The sequence below is a fragment of the Microtus pennsylvanicus genome, chromosome 4 (assembly GCF_037038515.1).
Source record: "Microtus pennsylvanicus isolate mMicPen1 chromosome 4, mMicPen1.hap1, whole genome shotgun sequence".
NCBI classification, from domain to species: domain Eukaryota; kingdom Metazoa; phylum Chordata; class Mammalia; order Rodentia; family Cricetidae; genus Microtus; species Microtus pennsylvanicus.
This window is the reverse complement of record NC_134582.1, coordinates 21,996,810-22,024,079: the sequence shown is the minus strand read 5'-3', so window position 1 is coordinate 22,024,079 and position 27,270 is coordinate 21,996,810. Positions and strand designations below refer to the sequence as shown.

The 27,270-nt window shown below is 39.3% G+C and overlaps 1 protein-coding gene across 3 annotated transcripts in view; it reads left to right on the top strand.

Moving 5' to 3' along the window:
• The window catches only part of Wdr7 (WD repeat domain 7), a 277,322-nt gene that overhangs the window by 11,296 nt on the left and 238,756 nt on the right, over window positions 1-27,270 (top strand). For all 3 annotated transcript variants that reach the window (XM_075968486.1, XM_075968485.1, XM_075968488.1), the window contains exons 2-12: window positions 2,589-2,760; window positions 3,195-3,301; window positions 5,579-5,657; window positions 8,123-8,297; window positions 8,896-8,972; window positions 10,533-10,652; window positions 13,435-13,580; window positions 14,232-14,334; window positions 17,333-17,474; window positions 17,750-17,998; window positions 18,470-18,690. In XM_075968486.1, the coding sequence (XP_075824601.1) occupies window positions 2,602-2,760; window positions 3,195-3,301; window positions 5,579-5,657; window positions 8,123-8,297; window positions 8,896-8,972; window positions 10,533-10,652; window positions 13,435-13,580; window positions 14,232-14,334; window positions 17,333-17,474; window positions 17,750-17,998; window positions 18,470-18,690 (1,578 nt within the window). In that variant the 5' untranslated portion in view covers window positions 2,589-2,601. The remainder of the gene's footprint in view (window positions 1-2,588; window positions 2,761-3,194; window positions 3,302-5,578; window positions 5,658-8,122; window positions 8,298-8,895; window positions 8,973-10,532; window positions 10,653-13,434; window positions 13,581-14,231; window positions 14,335-17,332; window positions 17,475-17,749; window positions 17,999-18,469; window positions 18,691-27,270) is intronic.

Below are 27,270 nucleotides of genomic sequence, written 5' to 3'. Positions count from 1 at the left end.
TGGTGATTGATTGAAGAACAACACACCCTAAATTTATATGGCTTCTTTTTCCATTTAAGATAATTCCGAGGTATAGCATTTTGTGTCTTGGCTCATCTGTTCAGATTAGATTCTTGTGGTCTGATGAGTAAATCTATTCCCAATCTTGTGATCTGATGATTCAAGCCAGTTAAATCTGGGCTAATTTGCTCATTTCACTTTTTTTTTTCCTGAGACACGGTTTCTCTGTGAACCAGTCCTGGCTATTCTGAAACTTATTCTGTAGACCAGACTGGCCTCCACCTTACAGAGATCCACCTGCCTCTGCCTCCCAAGTGCTGGGTGGTGTACCACCACCACTTGGCTCATTTCACATTGTTAATCACATTGTTAATTGTTAATAGCCATAGGTGTATCCATAGAAGTATTTCATATGATTTAGTGCTGTAAGCCACATTGTCCTTTAGTTTATGTTTTTGCATTAGTACTTCTGGTGGCTTTTCTAATGTTTCGCTTTATTTTATTAGACTTTTAAGGGCTTAGAAAAGTAATGTTTTGAGGTACTTACTACGAGTGTGTCCGTAGACCTAGGTCTGTTTTCATTGCCTCTAATGTAGGTTCCATGTTGAGTGGGTCCTGGAGTATCTAGAGGAAAGGTGTTCTTCCAGAGATCCTCAGATGGGTTCAATGCCTCGAGCTTGTTTGTTTGCTTGGGAGAAATCTTCTTTGGTGATATGATTTAAAGTACACGTTGCCACCATGGAAAAATGAACACCTTCCAAATACTCTTTTCCAGAAAGTCCTTCTTGAGAATGCCATGCTTCCAGGAACACAATGTTCTGAATTTATTACAACCAGTTTGTAGTTTAGTTTTCCTTGCTAGTATCTGATAAGAATATGGAAATAATTGTAAGTGATAGCTTGTGAAACTGATATGGCACAAGCAGACTTTATTAATGTGTCTTTTGAGTTTTTCTTTAAATGTATATCTTTTTTGTAACAAGAAAAATGTTTTGGAGAAACAAATTGGTAATTCTACTTTGCAGTAAAAAAATAAAAAATATAGGTTGTTTATTGTAGGCATTTTAATATCCCTCACACCTCTTTACTTTCCTCATTTTCTTTTTAGATAATTTCTGTTGGTTGATAATCTGTTAGGCTATAGGTGACTCCCTAGGTCTCCAGAGTTCTCTTTAGTCTAGACTCTCTGAACTCATATTTATTTAGGTCTTTGACTACACAATTATAAGTATTTACCAAATACTTTTTAATTTTGTTATATGAAACAATGATTTCTTATGTTCATGATTTCCTGCAAAAGATATACACTGTTTACTTATCATTTCTAATTTAAACCTCCGCATCAGAAACAGACTTTGATTGGGATGCAGTGGGTTAAAGGAAATTATTTTTCCTCTGGGTTTCATCGCAAGGAAGAACCTATTTGACCTTCGGAGTAAATGTGGTTAAGTGAATTTCCCATTAAGCACATTCATTCAGTGTTTAGCACACAGTGAAATAGACCTTTCTGTTTGTTTGCTTTGGGAGGGAATTTTTATTTTGCACTACTTTGGAAATGTACTGAGGTTTGAGACCTCACTTACTCACAGTGGAAGAGAGTAAGGAAGACCTAGATTCTGGAGTCAGCTGCTCTGGGGTCAGTTGCTGCTTCAGGACTGCCTCGGTGTCTGTGCAGAGAGAGTACTTAACTTATGGAATGCCAGGAATGACTGAGAGTAAATAAATGTGTTTACACAACACAATGCTTAGAAGGAGTCTCAGACATTTGGAAGTTCTTTACAGTCTTTGTCCACAGTCTTTTGTGTACTCCGTTTTCTTTTCTTTTTTCTTTCTTTTTTTGTTTTTGAAGGCAGGGTTTCTTTGTATAGTCCTGGCTGTCCTGGACCTCGTTCTGTAGGCCAGGCTGGCCTTGATTCAGGGATCCTCCTGCCCCTGCCTCCAAAGTGCTGGGATTAAAGGTGTGTACTGTCGTCGGGAGGTGGCATATACTGCATTTTCTGAGTACAATTTTGTAATGATTGTTTTACTCGTGGAAGATAACTTGGGACCAGACAGTCCAGATTTGGATTCGAGCATCATGGCTTGCTAGTTCTCTGCCTCGGCTGGCAATGCTTAAGCCTCGTTTTCTTGTCTTCTAACCTGAGAAGACTGTTTTAGAACTTGTAAGAAAATTGTGGGAGGGTGAGTGGAGGGAGTGGGAGGGGACTGGGAGGAGCAGAGGGAGTGGGAATTTGGATTGGTATTTTTTTATTTAAAAATTATTAAATAAAAAGTTTAAAAAAATGTGAACTTAAAATTGCTCTGCACACTCATGATAAATAAATGTGTATTAAAATTATTAGCCTTTCATTAGTAAAATGAAAAATTGTGAATGCCTCCAGTAAATACTTTTGCCTATTTTTTAAAGCTCTTAATTTGGGAGTGATTATGATAAATTAGCCATTTTTAATTGAGAAGATTTTAAGTGGTTAAAATTTGATATTTGGAAAATATAATTTTCAAATTGTGCAAGTTGACTTTATAATAAAGGAATATAATGTGTTTGAGAGAGAATATGATATCTGACATTATTCTATTTACATTTTCAGGTTTGAAAACGCAATGGCAGGAAACAGTCTAGTTTTGCCCATTGTCCTTTGGGGCCGCAAAGCCCCTACCCATTGCATTTCATCAATACTGCTAACGGATGACGGGGCCACAATTGTAACTGGATGCCATGATGGACAGATCTGTCTCTGGGACCTTTCAGTAGACCTGGAAGTGAGTGTTGGAGTGTTTGCTATATACTGAAATATGTCAGAAAGTACTGCCACATTGCGCAGGTCCTTATTCTCCCGCACTTTACAGTGTTCTGGGCATTATTTTTTCAATCTGTGTCTTTATATTGATATTGAGTACTTAACATGATTACTAATTGAAAGGTTAACTTTAAAAAAATTATTTATTCATGTGTATATGTGTGACTTTCTGTGTGTATGTGCATGTGCTGTTGGATGATTTAGGAGTATATGTGTATGTGCACGTGCTGTTAATATTCACAGAGATCGGAAACTGAAGTTACAGGCATTTGGTTGTGAGCCAGTCTCTGGTCATCTGAAAGAACGGCATGTGCTTTTTATCACTGCCCCATCTCTCCAGCCCCATGTTTAATTTTTAATTTGCTATTTATAGCAGCGTTTTTTTTTCCTTTCTAGGTTAATCCCCGAGCACTGTTATTTGGTCACACAGCATCGATCACTTGTTTATCAAAAGCTTGTGCTTCTGGGGACAAACAGTACACTGTGAGCGCATCTGCAAATGGGTAAGTTGTATTCTGGGTCAGGGTTCTCTGTGTAGCCCTGGCTGTCCTGGTGCTCTCCCAGTAGATTAAGCTGGCCTTGAACTCACAGATCTGCCTGCCTCTGTCCCCCAAGTGTTGGGATTAAAGGTGTGCACCACCACCATCCCACAATATTTTGTTTTTTATTTTCAGATGTTTGGTCAGGCTTTTCCTTTCCCCCCTAAATTTTCTATGTCTTTAAAAAATGTAGATTTTTGGCTGAGTATGGTAGTGTACACTTTTAATCCCATCATTTAGGTCACAGGGTCAGGTAGATCTCTATGAGTATACAACCAACCTGGTTTACAAAGAAAACTCAAGGCTTGCCAGGGCTACATAATGAGATCCCGTCCCAATAAAAGGATGTATTATGTATTTGACACTTACAAATTGTGTTTATAAGGGCAGCGTTAAATAACACTTACTGCTCTTCCGGAGGACCTGGATTTAGTTCTCAGAATCCATGTCAGGCGACTCACAATCTTTAAATTCTGCTTGAGGGGATCCTCTTGCCTCTACGGGCACCCACATGCATATGGCACACCACACATAAACATATAGGTAAAAAATATACATTAAAGTCATGTTTATAGATTGCCATCTGACTTTTCTGTTTTTGTACTTTATAACTTGCACTAGTTTAGGGAGAGTTTTTTTTTCTATTGCAATATTTTCTTGCACTGTCTAAAACTGAAGGAGGGTGTTTGAATTACAGGGTTTTGTTTTGTTTGTGTTTTTGTTTTTTCGAGACAGGATTTCTCCACATAGCCCTGGCTGTCTTGGAACTGCCTCTGCCTCCTGAGTGCTGATATTAAAGGCATGTGCTGCCACGTTTGGCTTGTTCAAAGATATCTATTTTTCCACAACTGGTTTTCTGTAATACTTTATTGCTTTTCTTTGCTTTTTGAGGAATTCAGAATATGATGAAAGTAAAAGCACACAGTAGTTTGCATGGCATTACTGAATCAGCAGGCATCTTTGGGGCTTAAAAAACTCAGTGATGCCAGGCTATCACAGGAGGGAGGCGGAGCTCTGCCAAGTCTTTGCCCTTGTCATGCCGCTGAAGCTCGTTCTGCCCTGTCTCAGAATGGCCCCTGTGGTGGAGAGGCATGCCACTGAACAGTGTCTGTGGGGCCCAGAGGGGAATAACTGTAAAAAACATTTTTGGGTTTTTTGAAACAAGTTGGAGAACTGTAGAAATTTATATAATTTTTGGGTTGGAATTTATCTTTTGGAACAGGAAGAAATAACAAGTAAAATGTAGTACTTTTGTTGTCGATTAAAGGATAATTTTCAATTAAAATTTGTTGTCAATTAAAGGAATACTTGGTTTAATGAGAATGTTGATAGAAAACTGTTTTAGCAAGGCGTGGTGGTGTATGCCTGGCATACCTGTAAGCACTACAGGAGGAGAGGCAGGAGGATTGCTGCAAGATAGAGACCAGCATGACCTCTACTACATAGTAAATTCCAGGCCAACCAGGGCTACGTAGTAAGATTCTGTCTCAAAAACCAACCACCAAACAACACAAATATTTTTATATCATTTGAGATGTAGCAATGATATCAAAATGAAAAACTCCAGTAAGTATCATTACATTTTATTAATATTTTCTGTTAAATATACCTTATTTCTTTAAAAGTCAAGGCATATCAGTATGTCCAATTTTCAGTGTATTTTTAGGGTATTTTGGTATTCGTGGAATAAAACTAACATGAATAAGAGCTGTAGAGGTGTGCTGACGTTTGGGTTTCTGTTGACGTTAGCCGATCGGTGTTCTGCAAGGCTGCAAGTGCACGGTGCACTGATAACACAGGAGGGCAGTTTAGATACCGCTATCTCTTCCATTGTGTGGCGCTCGCTCGAAGGCTGGCTCTGCTTCCTTATCCTTGCTTTGAGCTTCAGGACGAGGGAACAACTGCTAGCTGAAGCAGCCACTATCAGGAACCTCTGTGAAGGAGTTGGAACATTCTAGAGAGCCTCACAGGTCTTCCCAGAACTACTCACAAGTCTTTCGCAATCAGTGAGGAGCTAGGAATATATTTCTACTATAAAAAGGATAGAGACACAGGTGGGGTGTTGACAGATTGGAAATGGGATTAGATAGTGAGCAAGAGGAATGGAAAATTTGATCAATAGCAATAATGAATATTAGCTACTTTCCTTCCTGTAATATATTAGTTTCAATGGAAGCGTAACTCTGGGCCACTGTACTTTTATATATTAGATTCCGAGTGAGCAATCGTTTTGTTTTCTAGAGAGATGTGCCTCTGGGACGTGAATGACGGCAGATGTATTGAATTTACAAAGTTAGCCTGCACCCACACCGGCATACAGGTTTGTATCTATTTCTTTGGCTGAGTCAACACTGTTTATCACAAGTACATCATTAAAACATGCTTTAGAGCATTCAGCCTGTATTTTTATATGAAAAATCTTGGAGAGAAGAAATATGAGATATTTATAATGGTAAGTACTCCTCAGAAGATGGGAGAGATGGGAAGAGGCGTGGCATGGACGAGACCAATGGAGAAGGATGAGACCAGCCAGTTATCACTGCTGCCTCTGTGGTTTGGGCTCTCCTGGTTACTCAAGGGAGAGCTTGTATAAGACAGCTGTCCAGTGGAAGTTCCTCAGTCAAACTACCTTGAAAGAGACCAGGTTTCTTTTGGCTCATTGTTTAAGAGTTTCCAGTCCACGTTGCAGGATGCTGGTTGCAGTAATGGGGAGTGAGTGGTGGAACAGTTTATTCTGTGCTCCCTACTCAGATCCAGAAAAGGGCTATTTATTGTGAGTATTGAGACAGGATCTCTCTACATAGCCCTGACTTTTCTGGAATTCACTATGTAGACCCAGTTGGCCACAAACTTACAGGCAAACTGCCTTTGCCTCTCAAGTACTGGCATTAAAGGTGTGTGGCATTACATTGGCAAGGACTGTTTTTATGTATACAGAGATAACCCTTGCTGACATTTGCACTTTCTGAACTTACTGTAATCACAGGAAATATTGCTAAGTGATTATTATAACATTTCATTTTAATATATTTTGAGAATTTCATACATGAGTTTAATCCATTTTCATCATACTTCTCCACTCCCAAGTTCTCTTGTGTTCCCTTCCCCACCCACCTCTTATATTCTTGTTCCGTAATTATTATTGTTTCTACCGAATCCAGTTAGTGTTGCTATATGTGCATGGGCATAGGGCTGACTACTTGGGCCTTGACAGCCTGTCAGAGGCCTAGTCACTGGAGAAAACTAGCTCACCCTCCCTCCGTAGCTCCCCATCAGTTGGTGTGGGGCCCTGTGAATCCTTCATCCAATCATGCTGGAATGTTGGATGGTATGGCCTTATGCAGGTTCTGTACAGGCAACCACAGTTGCTGAGCGTTCATGAACACAACGTCTGTATCATGTCCAGGGAATACTAGAGACATCTTTTTTTAATGCTCAAAAAACTTCAGGATGTAATTTTAGACACCCTCCTTCCCAATATCAAAGTGTCTTAAATACTAAATTAGTATTCAGAAAATTGTTTGGGAATATAACATTGCATAAAGGGTGGAGGTCTTTTGCCAGGCAATTCTAATGAAATATTCCTGCTGTCAGGAAAGTTCTCTTCTCTGGCAATGTTCTCTGAACTCTCTTTCTACATGACATCCCCCCCAGCCCTGTATACACAAGTGTCAAGTGGTCCAGGAACCTTCCTTTGTGTACTTCATTTGTTTTTGATCAACCTTCTAGGAGCTGGAGGCACTCCCTTGTGATGTCTGCCTGCTACTAGCCTCTGACTTCACCTTTAGAGTTGTGGTTTAACCTTCACACTTAGTTAAGCTGTCCTTTGATAATGTTTATGCATTGAAAAGTTGTACTCTTTCTTGTACAGGTATTGAATAATTAAGTAAAAAGCCCCACTTTCCCGATTGTATGAGGGGGAGGATGGGCTGGATCCTGGTACTGTGGTGGCAGAGACAGGTAGATCTCCGTGAATTTGACACCACGTCAGATGTTGTACGTCCAGAGTTCCAGGCCAGCCAGAACTACACTGTGTTCTGACCCCATATCAAAAACAAAACAAACAGCCTGGAGGTGGTGGTGCACGCCTTTAATCCCAGCACTCGGGAGGCAGAGGCAGGCGGATCTCTGTGAGTTTGAGGCGAGCCTGGGTACAAGAGCTAGTTCCAGGACAGGCTCCAAAGCTACAGAGAAATCCTGTCTTGAAAACAAACAAACAAACAAACAACCACCATAACCAACCAAATAAAAAATCCCAACCAAACAAAGCCAAAACATGAAATAAAAATGAGCCACATACATCCCCATGAAAATTATAAAAGTTGCTTTGAATGCTAGAGATGAAGATAAGAAAATGATTTTTTATTTTTGCATCATGAGAGTTCAAAAGTGAGTATGTGACATGAAGAAAGGAATATTTTTTTAAAATATTTATTTATTTATTATGTATACAACATTCCTTCCATGCCTGCCTGCATGCCAGAAGAGGGCACCAGATCTCATTATAGGTGGTTGTGAGCCACCATGTGGTTGCTGGGAATTGAACTCAGGACCTTTGGAAGAGCAGGCAATGCTCTTAACCTCTGAGCCATCTCTCCAGCCCCAGGAATATTTTTCTTAAATATTAGAGAGGATTAGTATAATCTGACATGGATGTACCCATATAAAATTCCTAAAATAATTTAGTGTTTGGGGGAATATCATGTTTAATGAATGCATATTAATCAAGTAGCCGAACTAAAGCAGTACATCAACAAATAATATTTTTTTAAAATTTGAATCTAGTTCTATCAATTCACTGTTGGAAATCAGCAAGAAGGAAGGCTTTTATGCCATGGACATTACCCTGAAATCCTCGTTGTGGATGCTACCAGCCTTGAGGTGCTGTATTCTTTGGTATCAAAGATCTCGCCAGACTGGATTAGCTCCATGAGCCTTATCCGCCCTCAGCGGACACAAGGTCAGTGTACTATATGCCCTTTGGCAGCTCAACTACTGTCTACTTTACTGTGAAGTTCTACAGATTGTCAAAGTTAACAGTTTTGGTTATATTCTTATATTCTGTATTGTTCCAATAATTTGTGAACTAGCCCCGCAAAGTAGTTTCAGCTGGATTAGTATTTATGCTCACCAGCATTAGAGTATCTTCACTCTGTGATGGATCCCTAGACTCTGGGATGCTGTAGCTTGTATGGATGGTTTTCTTAAGTGAGGGTGAGTTTGTATGGTCAGGAGTGTGGTGGTGATGAGACCTGTAGCTGCAAGTGTATTTGTCTGTATTCTGGCTTTGTCTCTTGTCGAGAGGTACCGTTTCTCATGGAAGAGGATGAAAAGAGAGGAGATAAAATTTGATGAGTTTCTGTAACTGTGTGGTTATACTCAGTAAATATTACTGAGTCAAAGCATATTTTTTTTCCAGAAGACAACAATAATGTCAACACCAAGCACAGAGGATTATGTTTCCTACTTGTTGTTTTAAGTTTGTGGGAGCAGGCTGTTTAATGCTAGAAGGGAGCATGCTATGATTAATTTGGGCTTCTTGTCTCTTCCTGTTTTAGAGGACACTGTGGTAGCACTCTCTGTGACAGGCATCCTGAAGGTGTGGATTGTCACCTCTGAAACTGGTGGCATGCAGGTGAGATGGACAGTGATTATTTCTTTCTTACTGTATAATTTAAACCTTTAGTAATCAGGTATTCCTAAACTTAGTTTTTTTAAAGGAAAAAGTGTTTCAATTGAAATAATAGAAACATATCATCCAGAATATGAAGTAGAGAAATGTAATAGGTGTTTTCCTCCTGCTTTTGTTTAAACTAAAAGTTAGAAGGTAGCTTTCTTGAATGAAATAAGTAAACCACCCATTTTAGTTACTCTTGCACCCCCACCCCCGACAAATTAGTGACAGAATGCCCGACATAAGCACTGTGAGGGAAGAAGGACCCACTTTAGTCTAAGTGGAGTCCTGGCATGACCAGCCAATGGTGAGCGGCGTCACCGCATGAGTGCGCGGGTGAGGAGCCTGAGCAGCTCACGGCAGCTAGGAGAGAGTGTATTTCCAAAGGCATGCCTGCAGTGACCAACTTTGTAACCATGCACATCACCTAAAGTGTCCAAAGCCTTCAAGTATGTCAGCACAGGGTGGGCAGTAGGGTTTAACATTGAGCCTGTGGAGCCGTTTCTTTCTTTCTTTTTTTTTTTTTGGTTTTTCAAGACAGGGTTTCTCTGTGGTTTTGGAGCCTGTCCTGGAACTAGCTCTTGTAGACCAGGCTGGTCTCGAACTCACAGAGATCCGCCTGCCTCTGCCTCCCAAGTGCTGGGATTAAAGGCGTGCGGCCACCACCGCCCGGCTTTTTTTTTTTAAATATTTATTTATTATTTATTATGTATACAATAGTCTATCTGTGTGTATGCCGAAGGCCAGAAGAGGGCACCAGACCTCACTACAGATGGCTGTGAGCCACTATGTGGTTGCTGGGAATTGAACTTAGGACCTTTGGAAGAGCAGCCAATGCTCTTAACCACTGAGCCATCTCTCTAGCCCTGTGGAGCGTTTCATATTCAAACACCAACACTGTCAAAAAAGCATATAAATCTATCTGTTAGTCTTATTTCATGGTACTGTGGCCTAGGTCAATTTTCTGACAATACTGGTACCATTCATTTCAGCTAGGGAAATACTAGCTTTTGATCTTGGAGAAAACTGGGGGAGGAATTGATCACTTTTGTTTTTTTCTTATTAATTCAAGTATATACAACCATAGGATTGCTGCAGAATCTCATCCTCTGCCATTTCCAGTGAAGATGTTTTCTGACTCACCATCAGGGCTTAAATATTGGTAGCTTTGTAGAAAAGACATTTTTGCCTAGCTCTTTTTTTTTTCTTTTTCTCCGAGACAGTATTCTGTATCCTGGAACTCACTCTGTAGACCAGGCTGGCCTCTAACTCACAGAGATCCGCCTACCTCTGCCTCCTGAGTGCTGGGATTAAAGGCGAGCGCCACCACCACCCGGCTGCCCAGCTGTTTTTAAGAGTACATCTTTGTAGCTTTTGCTGCCAGGGCTTTTTCTGAGGATCTAAAATGATGAATGTATCACATGTTACTCTTGTTCCCTGGTGATACCTTCATCATTTTGTGATGACTTTAATTATTTAATACATGTTATTCTTAAGATTTTATGAATCATTTTTTTCCAGGATACTGAGCCAATATTTGAGGAGGAATCAAAACCAATTTATTGTCAGAATTGCCAAAGCATCTCCTTCTGTTCATTCACACAGAGGTCACTCTTGGTTGTGTGCTCCAAATACTGGAGGGTAAGTTGAGTAGATAAATATGAAGTTGTCCTTTTATCCTTCCTTATAAAGTCTCGTGTACCACATTTTCAGAGATTACCCCAAGGATGTACTTGGCACAAGACTGACAGTCATTTGGAACTCCTGTTGGGTTCTGATGTTTTTGGAGGAATTGGGGCTTAATTCCAAGTAGTTGTTTTTTTGTTGTTGTTCTACTCCTGCAATGAATGGTTTAAGGACTATGTTTTGTTGGTCTTAATTTCTACTTTTTGTTACTATTTCAGCTATTGGTGGTAATTAGGTCTCTGTAGAATGGATATTTATCTTCATAGTGTGTTATTGAACCTGAATAATACATTTATCACCTGGCTTCTTTTTTTTTAAATATTTATTTATTATGTATACAATATTCTTTCTGTGTGTATGTCTGAAGGCCAGAAGAGAGCACCAGACCCTATTACAGATGGTTGTGAGCCACCATGTGGTTGCTGGGAATTGAACTCAGGACCTTTGGAAGAGCAGGCAATGCTCTTAACCGCTGAGCCATCTCTCCAGCCCCCATCACCTGGCTTCTTCAAATTGAAAGTTTACAGCTAATAATGAGAGGAAGAGGTTTCTTCTACATTGCTTGTCTTTAGTAATAGAAAATGAGCCATTGTGCTTTGTTCTGGACTTAGCAATTTTTCAAAGCTTTACATGTATTTTAAAAAATTGTTTATTTTTTGTGATTTTTTAATAAAATTACATCATCCCCTTCCCTTTCCTCCCTCCAAAGTTTCCCATATATTCCTCCGTGCTTTCTTTTACATTTATGGCCTCCTTTTTCATTAATTTTTGTTATATTTTGTTATATATCTATTCCTAAAGACACAAACACAGCCTGCTCAGTCTGCATAACCTTGCTTGTATGTATATGTCCAGGGCTGACCATGGTATTGGATAGTGAATGGGTATGCCTTTCTCTGGGAAGACCGTTTGTTTCCCAGCTCTCGCACTCCTTAGGTGCATGTAGTACTTTGAGTAGGGTTGAGGTCATGTGGGCTTTTTTCCACCCATGTTAACATGTCTGTTGTTTTTGTCTTTGGTCAGGTCATATTTAGCAGTTATGTTGGTGAGACTTTATGATGTAGCTTTTTGCATTTCCAGGAAACACAATCTCAAAGCAAATTCCCCTTTCCTCTGGCTCTCACAGTCTCTCTACCCAGTCCCCTCTGCAATGATCCCCGAGCCTTAGACGAGGGAGTTTTCATTCGGACTAGACTCCATAACTGCATTTTGATTGGTAGTGGTTTTCTGTGTTGTAAAGAGAAGTTTCTTTGATGAAGGGTAAGGACAAATATTTAGAGTTTAGTTAGGGATTATTCTGGTTTACTATCAGAAAAGTATGCTAGTATTTAAACCTGTCTAACAAATTTTCCCAAATCTTGCATTAAAACAGTAGAAATTATCCTTGCCCGGTTTTGTGGGTGGGGATTCAGGGCCTAACTTAGTTGGGCACTTCCGGTTCAGCATCTTTCACAGGCTGACATCACTGTGTCCTTTGGGACTTGGATCTCATTTGCAAGTTCAGCTTTGGAGGATGTCTCTTCTACCAGAGTAGCTCCCAGCATGCTAGCAGGCTTCTCGCACAGTAAGTGAGCAAGAAAAGGGAATTTAAGACACTCTCAATTTTAGAGTTGAGGGCTCATGCTTTTAGCTGCATTCTAGGGACACAAAATAACCCCTAGAAACTGTCTGAAGGGAGGAGGATGTTAGGTTGGCACATCCAAGAAGCCGAGTACCATGGTGGGAACAGTTGCTTTTCCTAACTTAAAAAAGTATTTTTTTTTTGGCATATGAATGTTTTGGCTGCACATATATCTGTATAACTACCATGGGCATGCATGGTGCTCATGGATGTCAGAAGGAGGTGCCTTATCACTTAGAACTGGAGTTAACAGATGGTTATGAACTGTCATGTGGGTGCTGGGAATTGGACTCAGGTCCTCTGAAAGAGCATCCAGTGCATTTTAAAAAATTTTGTTCTTTGTGTGTTTGACATCATGCTTCCTGATTCCACCTGTCTTTCCGCCCCCCCCCCCCCCCAATAAAATTTAAGAGGAAAAAGAAAAGGAAGAAGGAGAAAATCTCATCATGGAAGTTTCTGTGTGACACAGCGAGTCATGCAGTAAACCCTTTATCCATACATTTTTACTGCAGGAGTTTATCACAAAGAATCAGTGGTCTGGTTCGAGACCCCTGGTCTCTGCTATACCGTCGATGTTAGGCCCTCACTGGAACTTTTTCTGGTTGGGGTGGGCAAACACATAAGCCTGGTTCTGGGCCTGGGTGGTTTCAGCCCACCAGCTCTACCCTGCCCTCACCACCATTATAAGCTCTCCAGTATTGCCCTGGCCAGTTCACCCCTGGCAGTGGTGAACAAGGGGCAGGGCTACTCGCATCCCCAGAATCATTTTTCCCACACCTACACCTTCAGGGTTTAGCTCTGCTGTGTTGCCCAGGTGAGGTATAGGGGGCCACTCTCCCGAGTGCTGCAGGTGGTGGAGGGCAGGGGCAGCTCTGGCCCTGGACCTCAGAGCCAGCTATTCCACCACAGCCAGAGGTCACCCATGGGTGGGATCTGTTGAAGATGACTGCCCTAGATCTCACTGAGAGAATGTCCTCACCTACCGAGTCTTACTGTAAAAGCCTAGGTTTGTTAAATATATTTGCAGAAGTTTTCTTTCAGGTTAAATGCTATTTTATCACATTTAAATTGTAACCAACTGGAGTCAGTTGAAAAGTGAATTTCTTTTGCTCCTAGGTGTTTGATGCTGGAGACTATTCCCTGCTTTGTTCAGGTCCTAGTGAAAATGGACAGACATGGACTGGAGGGGACTTTGTGTCCGCAGACAAAGTGATCATCTGGACTGAAAATGGGCAGAGTTATATTTATAAACTCCCTGCCAGGTATGAAATATATAGGTTTAGTCAAATGTAAAGAATTCACAATTTGAGCTGTAACTCTAAAGAATGAATATTTATGTAGTGTAAATATTTAACTTCAGAATGTCTTAAGGTCTGTATATAATCCCAATTTAAATTCTAGGCACAAAAAGCCAAGTGGTTTTTTTTGCATTTATTTATTCACTGTATGCATGTGTGCACATGTGTGTATGCATGTATACCACGGTGCATGTGTGCAGGTCACAGAGAAGCTCATGGACATCAGTTTGCTCTTTCCATATGTAGGTTCCCAGGATCAAACTCAGGTTGTCAGGCTTCCCAGCAAGCTCTCTTACTTGTGAGATATCTCATGAACCCTCAAAGAATTGTTTTAAGTTATTAAGTTAAACTAAGCTTAAAAATACCATTCTATTGTATTCTAATAAACTCTTATTTATTTTATGTGTGTGTTTATATTTCACATAATTTATTTTATGTGTGTCTGCGAGAGAGAGATAGACAGAGAGAGTGTCTCACTGTGTAGTTTTGACTCATTATGTAGATGAGGCTGTCCTTGAACACATTTATCTGCCTGTCTCTGCCTCCAAGAGCTGGGACTAAAGGCCTGGCCCTCCTATCAGCATTTTAAGTGGACACCCTCTTTTCCTCTTTCAGTTGTCTTCCAGCTAGTGATTCATTCCGCAGTGATGTGGGGAAGGCAGTTGAAAATTTAATTCCTCCTGTGCAGCATAGTCTCTTGGATCAAAAAGATAAAGAGGTAAAGTTCTTCAGGTATCATTTATAATTGATGGTTATATCGATGGTGTCTAGACATTGGAAAGATTCAATAAAATTTGCAAAAACTTTTGGTATGGTCAATTGTAAACACATTTCAAAAATTTCAGATTTTAAAACTATGTAATATAACTGTTAAATAGTATCTGCCTTTATCTAAGAATACAACTGATCTTATCTTGATTATGTATTGGAATTGGCTTTTTATAAAATTCATATTGACAGTTAAAACACGGTGAAGACAGTTGTTGAAGGGCAAGGATAATTACGTGCTAGTACTTACTAATGCTTTTGTACTAATGCTTTGTCATGCATTGGCTACTCTCTCTCCAAAATCAACTAGTACGTCAAATAACTGGATATTAAAGCTGAAAACTGAATATTTTCTGTATTAAAATAGAAACTGTTTTTAGAAAGCCTTTGTACTGTCTGTTTATATTGGAGCAATGGCTCAGTGATTAAGGTCATTTGTTGCTCTTCCAGAGACCCACAGGGTGGCTCCCAACTGAAACTAACTGTGGTTCTCGGGGAACCAGTACCCCTTCCTGGTCTCTATGGGCAGCAGGCGTGCACGTGGTACACAAATTCAGATGCAGGCAAAAGACTCATAAACATAAAAAAAGGAAATGCAGTCACACTTATACTGAATTTTCCACTCTGGTCTCTGGAAGTAGTAAGAAAGAAGCTTTGTTTGGGGAGGAAGGTTTTCTATAAGCTTTCTAAGGTTTTGTTCTGGTTCTGGGTTCTATTTTTATCATTCTGACCCTTATGTCCCACACATCAATGGAGATTGTAGGAACGATGAGCTCATCATTTTGAACCTTATGTCCCACCCACCAAAGGAGAATAGAGGATAAGAGAAGGGAATGGATTTTTTTCTATGAATATTTTGAATATAGAATTTGTACATCTAGGTGTATTTTAATATGCTGTATAAATTATTTGCTTTCTATTTCTTGAACTCCTACTTGCTACTGTCCAGCTCAGTGAGTCACTTCCAGCTAAACTAAGTGCTAGTGATGTATATGAAAAGCCTACATTAATAAAACAAAATAGTTGCTATGACAAAATACTTCACAAAAGGAAGAAGAGTTCACTTTGTCTTATATTTTGAGGATGCGTCCATCATGATGGGACATCTTAGTGACAGTCATGTAAGGCAGCTGGCTACATTGCTTCTGTGACCAGAAATGCTGGTGCATAGCTTGCCCTCGGCTTTATGCACTCCTGACCCAGCCCATGGGTGCTGACCACACTCAGGATGGGTCTTCTCACTTCAGCTAACCATCTGGAAGATCCTTTGCCCATGTGTTCAGAGGCTCCATCTTTCCTGAGTCTAGATCCTGTTGAGTTGATAACCATTAACCATCAAATAAGTTTTCTTCAAGTGTCGCCTCTCTACTGCATGCTAGTGTATTTTAAATTGAAATGTGTGTATAATATGGTGAGAGACATTGATTCACTAAAATGTGATATTTGTGGTTATGGCTGCTGTAGCAATTCCCTTTAACCATGTAGTTTTTAATTAAAGTTATTAATATTTAAATAAAGCTAAATACTTGGCTGTGTTTAATATTACTAGTTTCTAGAGTCTAGTACTTTTTATGATGCAATCAAATACTACAACTAGATTATTTGTTAACTATAATTTTGAAACTGAATTTTATTTATTATAATTTTTATGCTAAAATTCTGTTTGCTAAAATTAGTTATGTAAATGTGGCCAATTAAATGCTACGGACTTTTTATTTTGTAAGATGTGTGGTCTGGAGAAATAGCTTAGCTCTTTAGAGCACTGGCTTCTCTTTAGAGGATCTGGATGTGATTTTTACCACCATGCAGGCATCTCACAACCATCTGTAACTCTAGTTCCAAGGATCTGGTGCCCTTTTCTGGCCTCCACAGGCACCAGGTACTCATATGGTGCACAGAAATGCAATTATTCTTTGTGACGTAGCAGTGGGCAGGAAAGATAGGATTAGTGAATTGTTTTCTTTTAGTGATATATTTTATTTTAATATTTATTATATTTACAATTTTATGCATGAGTACTGTATTTGCATCGTTTCCACCTCACGCTTTCCCACCTCCAGCGTCTCCCACGTCCCTTTGCTCCTTCTTATCTTCATGACTTCCTCTTCCTGAATTATCATTGTTGCATATGTATGCGTGTATAAATTCAATCTGCTGAGCTCATGTTGTGTTGCTTTTGTGTAGAACTCTTTGTTTTTGATCTTTTAAGTAGAGACTTCTTTTTGATTAAGAATGACCTAATTTCTAAATTAATTATTTAAAAATAAGTAAGTAAATTACCCTGTGGTTGGTAACCAGTTTTTATAAAGTTGAATAAAAGACTATCAAGAGTAGTTTACTAGACCTGGATGGAGGTGGGGGTTCCTTGGACTTCCCACAGGGCAGGGAACCCTGATTGCTCTTTGGGCTGAGGAGGGAGGGGGACTTGATTAGGGGAGGGGGAGGGGGAGGGAAATGGGAGGTGGTGGCAGGGAAGAGACAGAAATCTTTAATAAACAAATAAAAAAACTGAGCAGATTATATTTAGGAATATAAATATATTTGTACATATAGACATGCAATAACAATTAGTGAACAAAGAGGCCATGAATGTGAAGGAGAGCAGGAGGTGGCTTACGGGAGAGTTTGGAGGGAGGAAAGAAAAAGGGAAAATGTTTCAATGAAATTGTAATATTTAAAATAAAACCAATAAATTTAAAAAAAAAGAGTAGTTTAGAGAAAGGCTATAAATACAGCTTTTCATTCCTTTTCTGTTTATGCTGTACTGCAGGTGACATGAATAGTGATGCTATTAAATTACATGCAAATATATTGAATAATCATTCTGTAAACACTTTCAGAACTGGGATATGGATCAAATAATTGAATACCTTTTTCTGAGCACATTAATGTCAAAATATTTGATTCTAAATACAACTAAAGAGACTTGAATTTTTTTTTTCCGGCAGTTGGTAATTTGTCCGCCTGTTACTCGGTTCTTCTATGGATGCAAGGAATATTTGCATAAACTATTAATTCAGGGCGATTCTTCTGGACGGTTAAATATTTGGAACATTTCAGACATAGCTGATAAACAGGAAGGTGCTGAAGGTAATAGTAAATCTTGTGCATTAAATACATAATTCTTGGCTCCAAAGCCACAGAGAAACCCTGTCTCGAAAAACCAAAAATAAATAAATAAATACATACATACATAATTCTTTCATTGTAACATTTTGAATCATAACAAAATTGAAAATATAATTCTTTTCTAAGATTTATATTTGATGAAAGTAGCTTTTACATTACTGAATCAGTTAATGTTATGTATTTAATGCTATTTTTTAATATATATATTTATTTTATATGACACCAAACCTCTACAGGACTAAAATCAACAACTTGTATTAGTTTGCAAGAGGCATTTGACAAACTGAAGCCTTGTCCTGCTGGGATCATAGATCAGCTAAGTGTGATTCCCAACAGCAATGAACCTCTTAAAGTGACTGCGAGCGTCTACATACCAGCTCATGGACGGCTTGTTTGTGGCCGGGAAGACGGAAGCATAATTATTGTGCCTGCCACCCAAACGGCTATAGTGCAGCTGTTGCAAGGGGAACACATGCTCCGAAGAGGTATACTGGGGGTCTAGCTCTGTCCACTGTGCTTTGAGGACATTGTAACCGTGATGTTGAGAATATAAAACCCACTGGTATAGTTGTTAGTCTAGTTGGTAGTTTAATGTATATTTGATGAAATATTAACTATGACATGGGGAATTAACTACTATAATATGTTATATAACCCAATATAGCAACATTATTTTCATTTGTACTTTTAATTAATGTGGTAATTTTATTGAACTATTTTATATTTTTCTTTTGTAATAATTCCTTAGACTATTATGACAATTTGACATGTGTAGCACATTTGGGCATAGACTAGCTCTGTTTTAAGGGCCAGTTAGTCTTGGGTAAGTAGTAGCTACTGAACTTCACAGACTAGTCCTAGAAGTATAGGTATGACTCTTCCAGTGTTTATGCTTGCTGGTTGAAGCGTTCTGAGACTTTAATCTTCCAATTTTGAATCCCCAACCTCTTTCACAGGTTGGCCCCCTCACAGAACTCTCCGTGGCCATCGGAACAAAGTTACATGTTTGCTGTACCCTCATCAGGTCTCGGCTCGCTATGACCAAAGATACCTGATATCTGGAGGTGTGGATTTTTCCGTCATAATTTGGGACATATTTTCTGGAGAAATGAAACATATCTTCTGTGTTCATGGTGGTGAGATCACGCAACTTCTGGTCCCACCTGAAAACTGTAGTGTAAGTTGCTTTTTCTTAGATGATTTCTCTACAGTGGAGGGGGGTTTTGCTATTAGGCATGTAAATGGAATCCACAGGGATTTAAAGGAAATAGAAGAGTCAACAAAACTCTCATAACATGTCTCAGTGGCAGTTTGGAGTGTGCTGCGTGAATGAATTGAAAAATTTTGTTTCAGAGCAATTTAAAAATACCAGAAGATTTTTTCTAATACCATTAATTTTGAGTCCCTCTAATCAGAATGACAGTGAGCATGCACTTGGTAGATGCAGTGTGTTTAGGAACTTACTGATGTAATTTATTTTAACTGTGATTATTAGCAGGGAAAAGGAAACATTGCTATGATAAAGAACTAAACAAAGTGTTCAGGCTTAGAGAGGGATGAAGAACTCCGAGGTTCTACTTGCCAGAGAGACAGCCGCCATCATAACGGAACAAGGTCTAACAGCTCTCTACCATTTCCTTACTGGCACTTGTCTCGGCGGACAGTTAAGATGCATTCATTTTCCATTCTTTCCTTACTTTATTTTGGGCTATATTTTTTTTATATCTTTTTTTCAAAAATCCAAACTTGGGTCCTCAGGATTGTGCAGCAAGTGCTCTTGCCCACTGCGCCATCTTTCTAGCCCTTTTGAATGCTGTGCTCTAACGCTCTAGAGCTGTGAGTCTCAGATTCATTTTCTTTCGACAACTGAGAAATCTAAGCAATGCAGAATGAATAACAATTGAATGTTTTCCAGATTTGAGCAACTGCCCAAGGTTGACTTGGGTGAATTATTGACATCTAAAATCTAGGTGAAGGGAACACAAGGGTGCTCTAGATGTCTGTGGAATCTGAGGGAGAGGAGTGGGGAGAGGAAAGGCAGCTCTTACTAATACCCAGGTGTCGCGGTGGAAGATGGCTTCTAGCCCTCTCTCATCAGGACTGTGGGTCACTTGAGAATGCTCTGATACCCCCCATCAGCTTACTTTGCCTCCTGTGCTGTTCAGTGACTTCTTTTTCTTGTAAATTCCAGCATCCATACTTACCAAGACCTGAAACTTTTTGTTCTCACATAGGTTACTGAAAGGAACTAGATTTTGGAAAAAATATGAAAAGAACAAAAGAATTCTAAAATACCAGGAGTACTTCATAAAAACATTTCCCTTAAGAAAGTATATGGACAGCATTAGCAGTAATATAAAGCTACAAGGCTAACAACACGAGTAACCCAGTAGAATATTTCTTACTTGAGTAGTAGATATCTTTGCTTGTACTTTCCACGTCTCCTTGGTTGGTTATCAGTTGAAGGGGGTTGTTGAATTTAGAATGTTTCTATACATGATTGTGTGCTAACACTTTTGCTCAATCCACACTGTGTATTTGGATAATCCAGATACATGGATCGATAGTACATGAATAAAAATTGAAATGAAAGGATAAGTACCAAGTTTAGACTATGGTTTGCTTTTGGAAGTAAAGGGGAAAATATGGATTAGAACAAAGAATGTGGCTATTATTTATTTAAACAATCTTTTTCTCATTTTACATACCAGTCCCAGTTCCCACTCCCTCTCCTCCTCCTGCCCCCTCACCTTCCCCCCCACCCCCTGCCCACCTCCATCCACTCCTCAGAGAGGATAAAGCTTCCCATTTAAGTCAACTAAGTATGGCATATTAATTTGAGACAGGACCAAGGCCCTCCCCGCTGTATCTAGTATGAGCAAGGTATCCCTCCATAGAGAATGGGCTTCAAAAAGCTAGTTCATGCACTAGGGATAAATCCTTGTCTCACTGCCAGTGACCCCACAGATTGCCCAAGCCACACAACTGTCATCCACAGAGAATGTGCCTTTTTTTGTTTTTCAAGACAGGGTTTCTCTGTGTAGTTTTGGTGCTTGTCCTGGAACTAGCTCTTGTAGACTAGGCTGGCCTTGAACTCAGAGATCTGCCTGTCTCTGGCTCCTGAGTGTTGGGATTAAAGGTGTGTGCCACCACTATCTGGCTGAGAATGTTGCTTTTTAAAATGTAGATTTTGTTTTGTTTTTGGTAAATATAAACCTAATATTTCTTATTAAATGGATGATTAAATTGTCGTAACTGCTTTTTTGTTAGTATATCCATTTAGAGTAGACTATCTGGAAAACTAATAAATAATTAGTGCCACTGGTATACTTCTACATGTGGACACGACTTCTTTAATATGTGAGCGAACAACCTTTTATAAAACTTATTATATGTTAGGGAACTTATGTTGTCACATAATGTCTAAAGTGATCCAGAAGGGGGCAGCATGGGTCTGTGAAGACAGCCTTAGAGGTCTCTCGTGTGATCGTTACCGTTTAATTTTTATTTCCGAGGTACAATTCTGACACTATGAATAGCTTATATGACTAAGTGTGTACTAGCTTGACAAATGTTGATAGCCAGGAAGAGAAGTTAACTAATTAGATTTTCTTTTTATTTAATTTCTATTTTTAGAATTTTAGATGTGAGATATTTACATCATATCTACTCCTCTTTTTCCCCCACAACGCTTCCTATTCCTCCTACTCCTTTTCAAATTCATGACCTCCTCTTTTTAAATTCTCTCTCTCTCTCTCTCTCTCTCTCTCTCTCTCTCTCTCTCTCTCTCTCTCTCACACACACACACACACATACACACACACACACACACACACACACAGACACACACACACCTCTTTACCTTACGCAATCCATTTAGTGTTGGTTGGATGTACACATGTTTAGGGCTGAACATTTGGGAATATATAACCTATCAGGAGGTTTGTTCCTGGAAACATTGATTCCTTCTCTCTCAGCAGCCATTAATTGCCTGCGGGGTTTCCATTTATGGGTAGGACCTTGTGAGATTTTCCCTGTCGATACCGGCGTGTCAGCTTATGTTGTCATTATGCAGGTGTTATGTTGGCAGCTGTCTGTCAAGACCTCTTGTATGCAGTTTCCCCAGCGTATCTAGAAGACTGTTTACAGCAGGCATCCAGTTCCTCTGGCTTGATAATCTTCTGCCTCCTTCTGCAGCTGTCCCTGAGTCTTAGCTTTCCTTTTTAATAGTGTTTCTTTTTCTAAAGACAGGACTCAACACTTTCCCCCTGATTAGCACTGTTCTCACGTTTTTGAGTCTAAATTTTGATTTTTAATTGAATTTGAATGTTATGTTTCAAAGCAATGCTTATAAACCTAACATAATATCTTAAGCAAGCAAAATAAGCATCTTAATATAAATTAAGCAAAATTAGGAAGCAGAACTGTACTGTTTATTAAAATGAAATTTTCAGGGCTGTAGAGATGGCTTGGCAATTAAGAGCATTTGTTGCTCTTTCAGAGGATCCAGCTTCAGTTTCCAGGACCCACATCGTAGTTAACAGCTATCTCTAATACCAGCTTCTGGGTTTATGATGCACTTCTGGCCTCCTTGATCAAACTCTCCATGCACCTGAGGTGTGTGTGTGTGTGTATAAGCACTCATATAGATAAATAACTTAAAAATGTAATCATGTTTCCTTTTCCTCTTATATTCATTTTATTTTGAGAATATTTTCATACCTTCGTAAGCGAAATAAAAAAATTAAAAATTAAATAACTCTGGAGAGAACGTATGGAGGAAAGGAAGGGAAGTAGCTCTCCTCTCTGGATTCCAGCCCAGGGTGGTCAGTGGGAGTCACTTGTAGAAAGGGTTTCTGGGGATCTGCAGTTAACACAAGGAGATTTTCTAGAAGGGAAGGCTGGGGAGTTTGGTGAGAAATAGTTAATATAAATAATTTTAAGACTTGGCCTCTTCATTTTCACGTATGTATACACCTTTTACTCTCACTTTTACTCTGGCTGGTTTTAACTCACTATGTAGAGCAGGCTGGTCTCTATTTAAACAGAGATCCTCCTGCTTCTGCCTTCTGAATGCTGAGATCAATGGTATATACGGCTATACCTGGCTTCCTGTTCATCTGTCTATGTTGTTACAAGATTGCTTTTAGTGATTTAAAAGATAATTATTTTTACTGGTTTCCTCTTACCAAAACTGGACATAATAATTAGTATGAGTGAGTGTATTTTGTAGGTTGAGAGTTTCTTCAGATAGATTCTTAACTTGAAACTTGTGTACAAAAATAAATAATTGATATATATATATATATATATTTCATATAATACATCTTGATCATTCTTTTTTCCTTCCCTAACTCCTCCCAGATCATTCTAATTTTATGTTTTTTATCTCTCTCTTTTAAAAAAAGAAAAACCTCCCTACCCCCCCCCCACTATATGTTCTCTATCTCTCTGTTTCACAAAAATTCACAGAAATACAGAAACTAAAATCAAAACACACACTAGGTATATCTACCCCATGCCCAGAAGTAGTTAGCCAATACAAAACAAACTTCATCCTTTTTGTGGAATTTTTGTTTTGTTTTGAAATTGTTTTGTCATATTAATTTTTCAAAGTATTTAAACTGATATCGCCATATTGCCCTTTATAAGTTTAGAAATAGGATTATCTAGCTGCCATTGTAGTTACAGAGTTCTTCACCATCCTTTTCAGTTTTATAACTTCAGTACTTTGGGGGAGGCATGCACGGAGAGTCTACGTAAGTAAAGCTCCCAGCTTTAGTCAGTAAGTCCAAAAGAATTAGGATAGAAATTTTGCCTAGTTTGTGTAGTTTTATGCTTTCTGGTCTTTCCTTCGTGGTGTGGGATCATATCCCACATTCTCCTCAAGCAGCCTAGGTGGCTCTGGAACCTGTAATTCCCTGACTTTGGCTTCTGAGTACAGGTATTGTGGCCATCAGCCAGGTTTTGTGTAGCTTTTTAATCTGTGGTCATTTGTTACTGTATTTATATAAAATGTTATTTTTTTCATGCTATATATTATATGTTCAAGTTTTGTAATGTGCCCTAACTCTTATGTAGGATTTTGAAAAATTCAGTGCGATACAAAGAATTTTCAGTGAAGATCCCTTCTACACTAATAAGACAGGTTCATTCTTCTGACTGTGCAGTTTCTACCAAGCATTTAAGAAATTTTGTTATTTTTGTGATTTTTTTTATATTTTGAGTCAAAAGAAGATTCCAATTGGCATGAATTTATTTATTCTCTCTTTGTGTGTGTATTGGGATGCATATGTGCATCCTGTGGAGGCCAGGTTACTATTCAATTGGATGGATTTTTTTTAAATCAGAGACAAGGATATAATTGTGGATAAGATATAATCCCTGTTTGATTAAGTGTAATCTAGTAAGAGAGTCAGATTAGCAGGCAGCAGCAGTGATGGAGCATGAAAGCTTGCTTTTTCCCCTCAAAGTACTCTGGAAATACAAGAGTGGAGGGACTCCCAGGAAAAGCAGCTTTGGGTAGTTTCGGGAGACTTCCAAGAAAGACCGTATCCGCTCTCCTGGGGCATCTTCATTTTGTATGTGTTTATAAAATCATAAGTGATTTGCAGAGCACTTAGCCATGTGACTGCTCCATGGAGGAGTGTAGAGTGCTTGAGTTTCCTCTAGCACCAGTACTAGATTGTCTATAATAGATAAGAAGCTTGGACTTGGGCATGAAGTTGATATAATATGCATCACTTTGAAACTAACCAGCAGAGTTTAGAGTAAATGTTTTGTATGCTGTGCAAGTTAGCTGTTTGAGAGAATTGTAAGATATTTTATTTTATTCTACCTTGGAGGGATGACTGGAAGAAAAACCTGAACATAATAAAATATGAAACTAGAGGAAGGTGAACTACTAAATCAGTCTAGAGAAAGACTAGACACCCTGCTGCAGTGAAGTTAAAGTGCAACGACAGCGAGTTAAAAAGGAGTGTGTGAGCCAGGTGTGGTGTCGCACGCCTTTATTCCCAGCGCTCAGGAGGCAGAGGCAGGCCGATCTCTGGGTTCCAGGGCTAGAACCACATTCAGTTGGAATGGCACTTTAAAAAGATACACTTCCTAATTCCCACATCTGCAACTAGTTATGGGGATCTGGTGTGCTTCTCTGGGCTCTGCAGGCACAAATGCTGTGCACATACATACATGCAGACAAAACACTTGTACATGTGAAATAGGAAAAGAAAACCCTAAACAACAGCAACAAAACAAAAACCAAACCTCTATACTGGGTATGGTGGCACCCGCCTTTAATCCCAAAAGTTGGAGACAGAGGCAGGAGAGTTCCAAGATAGTTCAGATTATACATAGAAGCCCTGACTCAAAACAAAAACTGAAACAATGCACCCCCCCCCCCCAACCAACAACAGCAAAAGGAGTCTATATAAAACCAGACTTGGCCATTGGTTCAGAGTTTGAAAGGAAGTTGGAGAAAACAGTCAGCTGTAGGCACTTGTGACTTGAAATGGCCAGTGTGCAGTTAGGCCAGAGAGAAACAGACAAGAAGTAGACAAGGCCTGGGTTTCGCATGTTTGTAATTCTCTGCTACCACTGGAGCTAGTTAAACCATTGCTAGTGTTAGTCTTTTCTTGTGTAAATTTGGGGTAGAGGGAGCCTAATTCTGAGGAGATTTTTGCCCATTTGTGGTATGGAGTGAGCTTTTATAACTGTGCTTTGTCTCCTGTGTGCCCTACCCCAGATATAGCGGGTGGTTTTGAACTTGTTCAAGCTAAGAATGAGTCTGTTTTCAAGAGAAAAATCTGACTTTGAAACTTTTAGAGAGGGTGGGAGGAAGAATTTATTGTTTATAATTCTTTAATTGACATGGTAATTGTCCATTTTGGGTGGACTACCAAGCATTTCAATAATTCAGCATCTTTTTATTACATGAAATAGAAATTTTGAGATATGAAGAGATTGGATGAAAGGTTTTATTTCCTCCTAATTTTTTAGAAAATAGTCCTAAATTGTACTATGCCTCCCTGCTCATTGACTGGAATTGGGGTTTTCAACTGCCTGAAAAGCCCTCATTTCTTTGTGATGGCCCAGAGTGGATCACAGAGGGGAGCAGCTATTACCTTTGCAGGGCCTTTAGGATAACCTCCCCATCATGAGAGGGAAATTTTGCCCCTTCTATTGATTTCCTCTGGACATACATTAAACCAGTCACTGCTCTCTTGCCTACTAGTGTGCTCTTCTTTGTGTGCTTGATACAACTGAGACTGCAAGCCAGTGTCTCTTTTAAACAAAGATATAATTAGCGCATAGGTTTCTTTAATATGTTGTTAGGAAAGTGGCATGGTTTCCTTCAGAATATCCAGCTTAGAAAAGTGAGGACGGTATCTAAATCATGAGAAAGCAAATCTTTGTTTCTATGAGAGACACGCAGGTCGTTGTTCTCTAGGAAATGTACAGCTATAAATAAGGTAAGGCAAGCAGATTACAATCCACACTTCAGTTGTTTGTTAGCATTCATGTTCTCAGTTGAGCCAAAAAACTGAAGCTGTTCCGGTATATAGCCAGCTGGGTTTCAGCGTGTGCTGATAGCTCAGCTGTGGGGAGCTGGTTGGAGTGCAGAGCGGAGAAGGCAAGCATATTTGTGCACATGCATGCAAAAATTTACTTATTTATTTATTGATTGATTGATTAATCTGGGTTCTTACTGTGTAGCCAAGACTAGGTTCAAACATGTGATTCTATTGCTTAAGCCACCCAAGTGCATGTTACCATGTCTAGCACTGATTGACACTTTTGAGTTGCTTAAAACAAAACAAATTCACACCACTACCACCACCACCAAAAAAACATTAGAATATTGTCGTGCACTGCGCCCCTGTGTCTGCGTTCTGTGCGCTGGCACCCAGTTACCGAGCTTCGGGCAAGGGGTCTGGAGGTTAAAATACACAGACACTCACAAACAGAGAGACAGCGACACAGGTCATCCTTGAATTCCCCAAGAATGCCCCCTTTATTGTGTTCAGGGGTAGATTATATAGAGATAGCCACGCCCCAGCCAAACCCACCAGAAACCACTCTCCTGCCATCAGGAACTCCTGAAGGTCTCGTGCTCAGAGCAGCTGTAGGCACTCAGATCAGGGGATTACAAGGAATTCAGGATCTGGGGTCTCACTGCTCCGAACAGAATATTTTCAGGGTTTTAGTATTTAGCTATCTTGGTCCATAATGCCCATTGACTACATAATTGAAATGAAAGTTAACATTTTATTGTTTTAGACATGAAGTAAAAAATAATAAATTCAGTAGATGAAAAGATAAAAGAACTGTTCAAGGTATAGTGGAGGTGATCATTGAGTTGTTCAGTTGAAATTTTTATTGAATATAAACTGTTTGAAGTGCTATAAAATTTGTGAATATAACTTTAAGATATTGGTGGTTATGAAATGAAACTATTCAGCACAGGTTTTTATATAAGAAAATGGTACTGAAAAGAAGGAACTAAGGTGCTTGAGGAATTAGAAATGTTTAGGTGGACACCTCCGCATTGGCACATCTAGTCATGCCTCAGAATAGGCCTAACTACACATCAGAAGGATGAAGGCTGTGCTGCATAGTGATATAATAGTAATAATAGTATAGGCATTATATGACCTTTTTTGTAGTTGGATAAGTATAGTCACTCCGGTAGTTCATATGCATCATTCCGTATAATCTAAAGAGCAAATCTGCGTGATGCTGTCGTTGTTAGCCACAT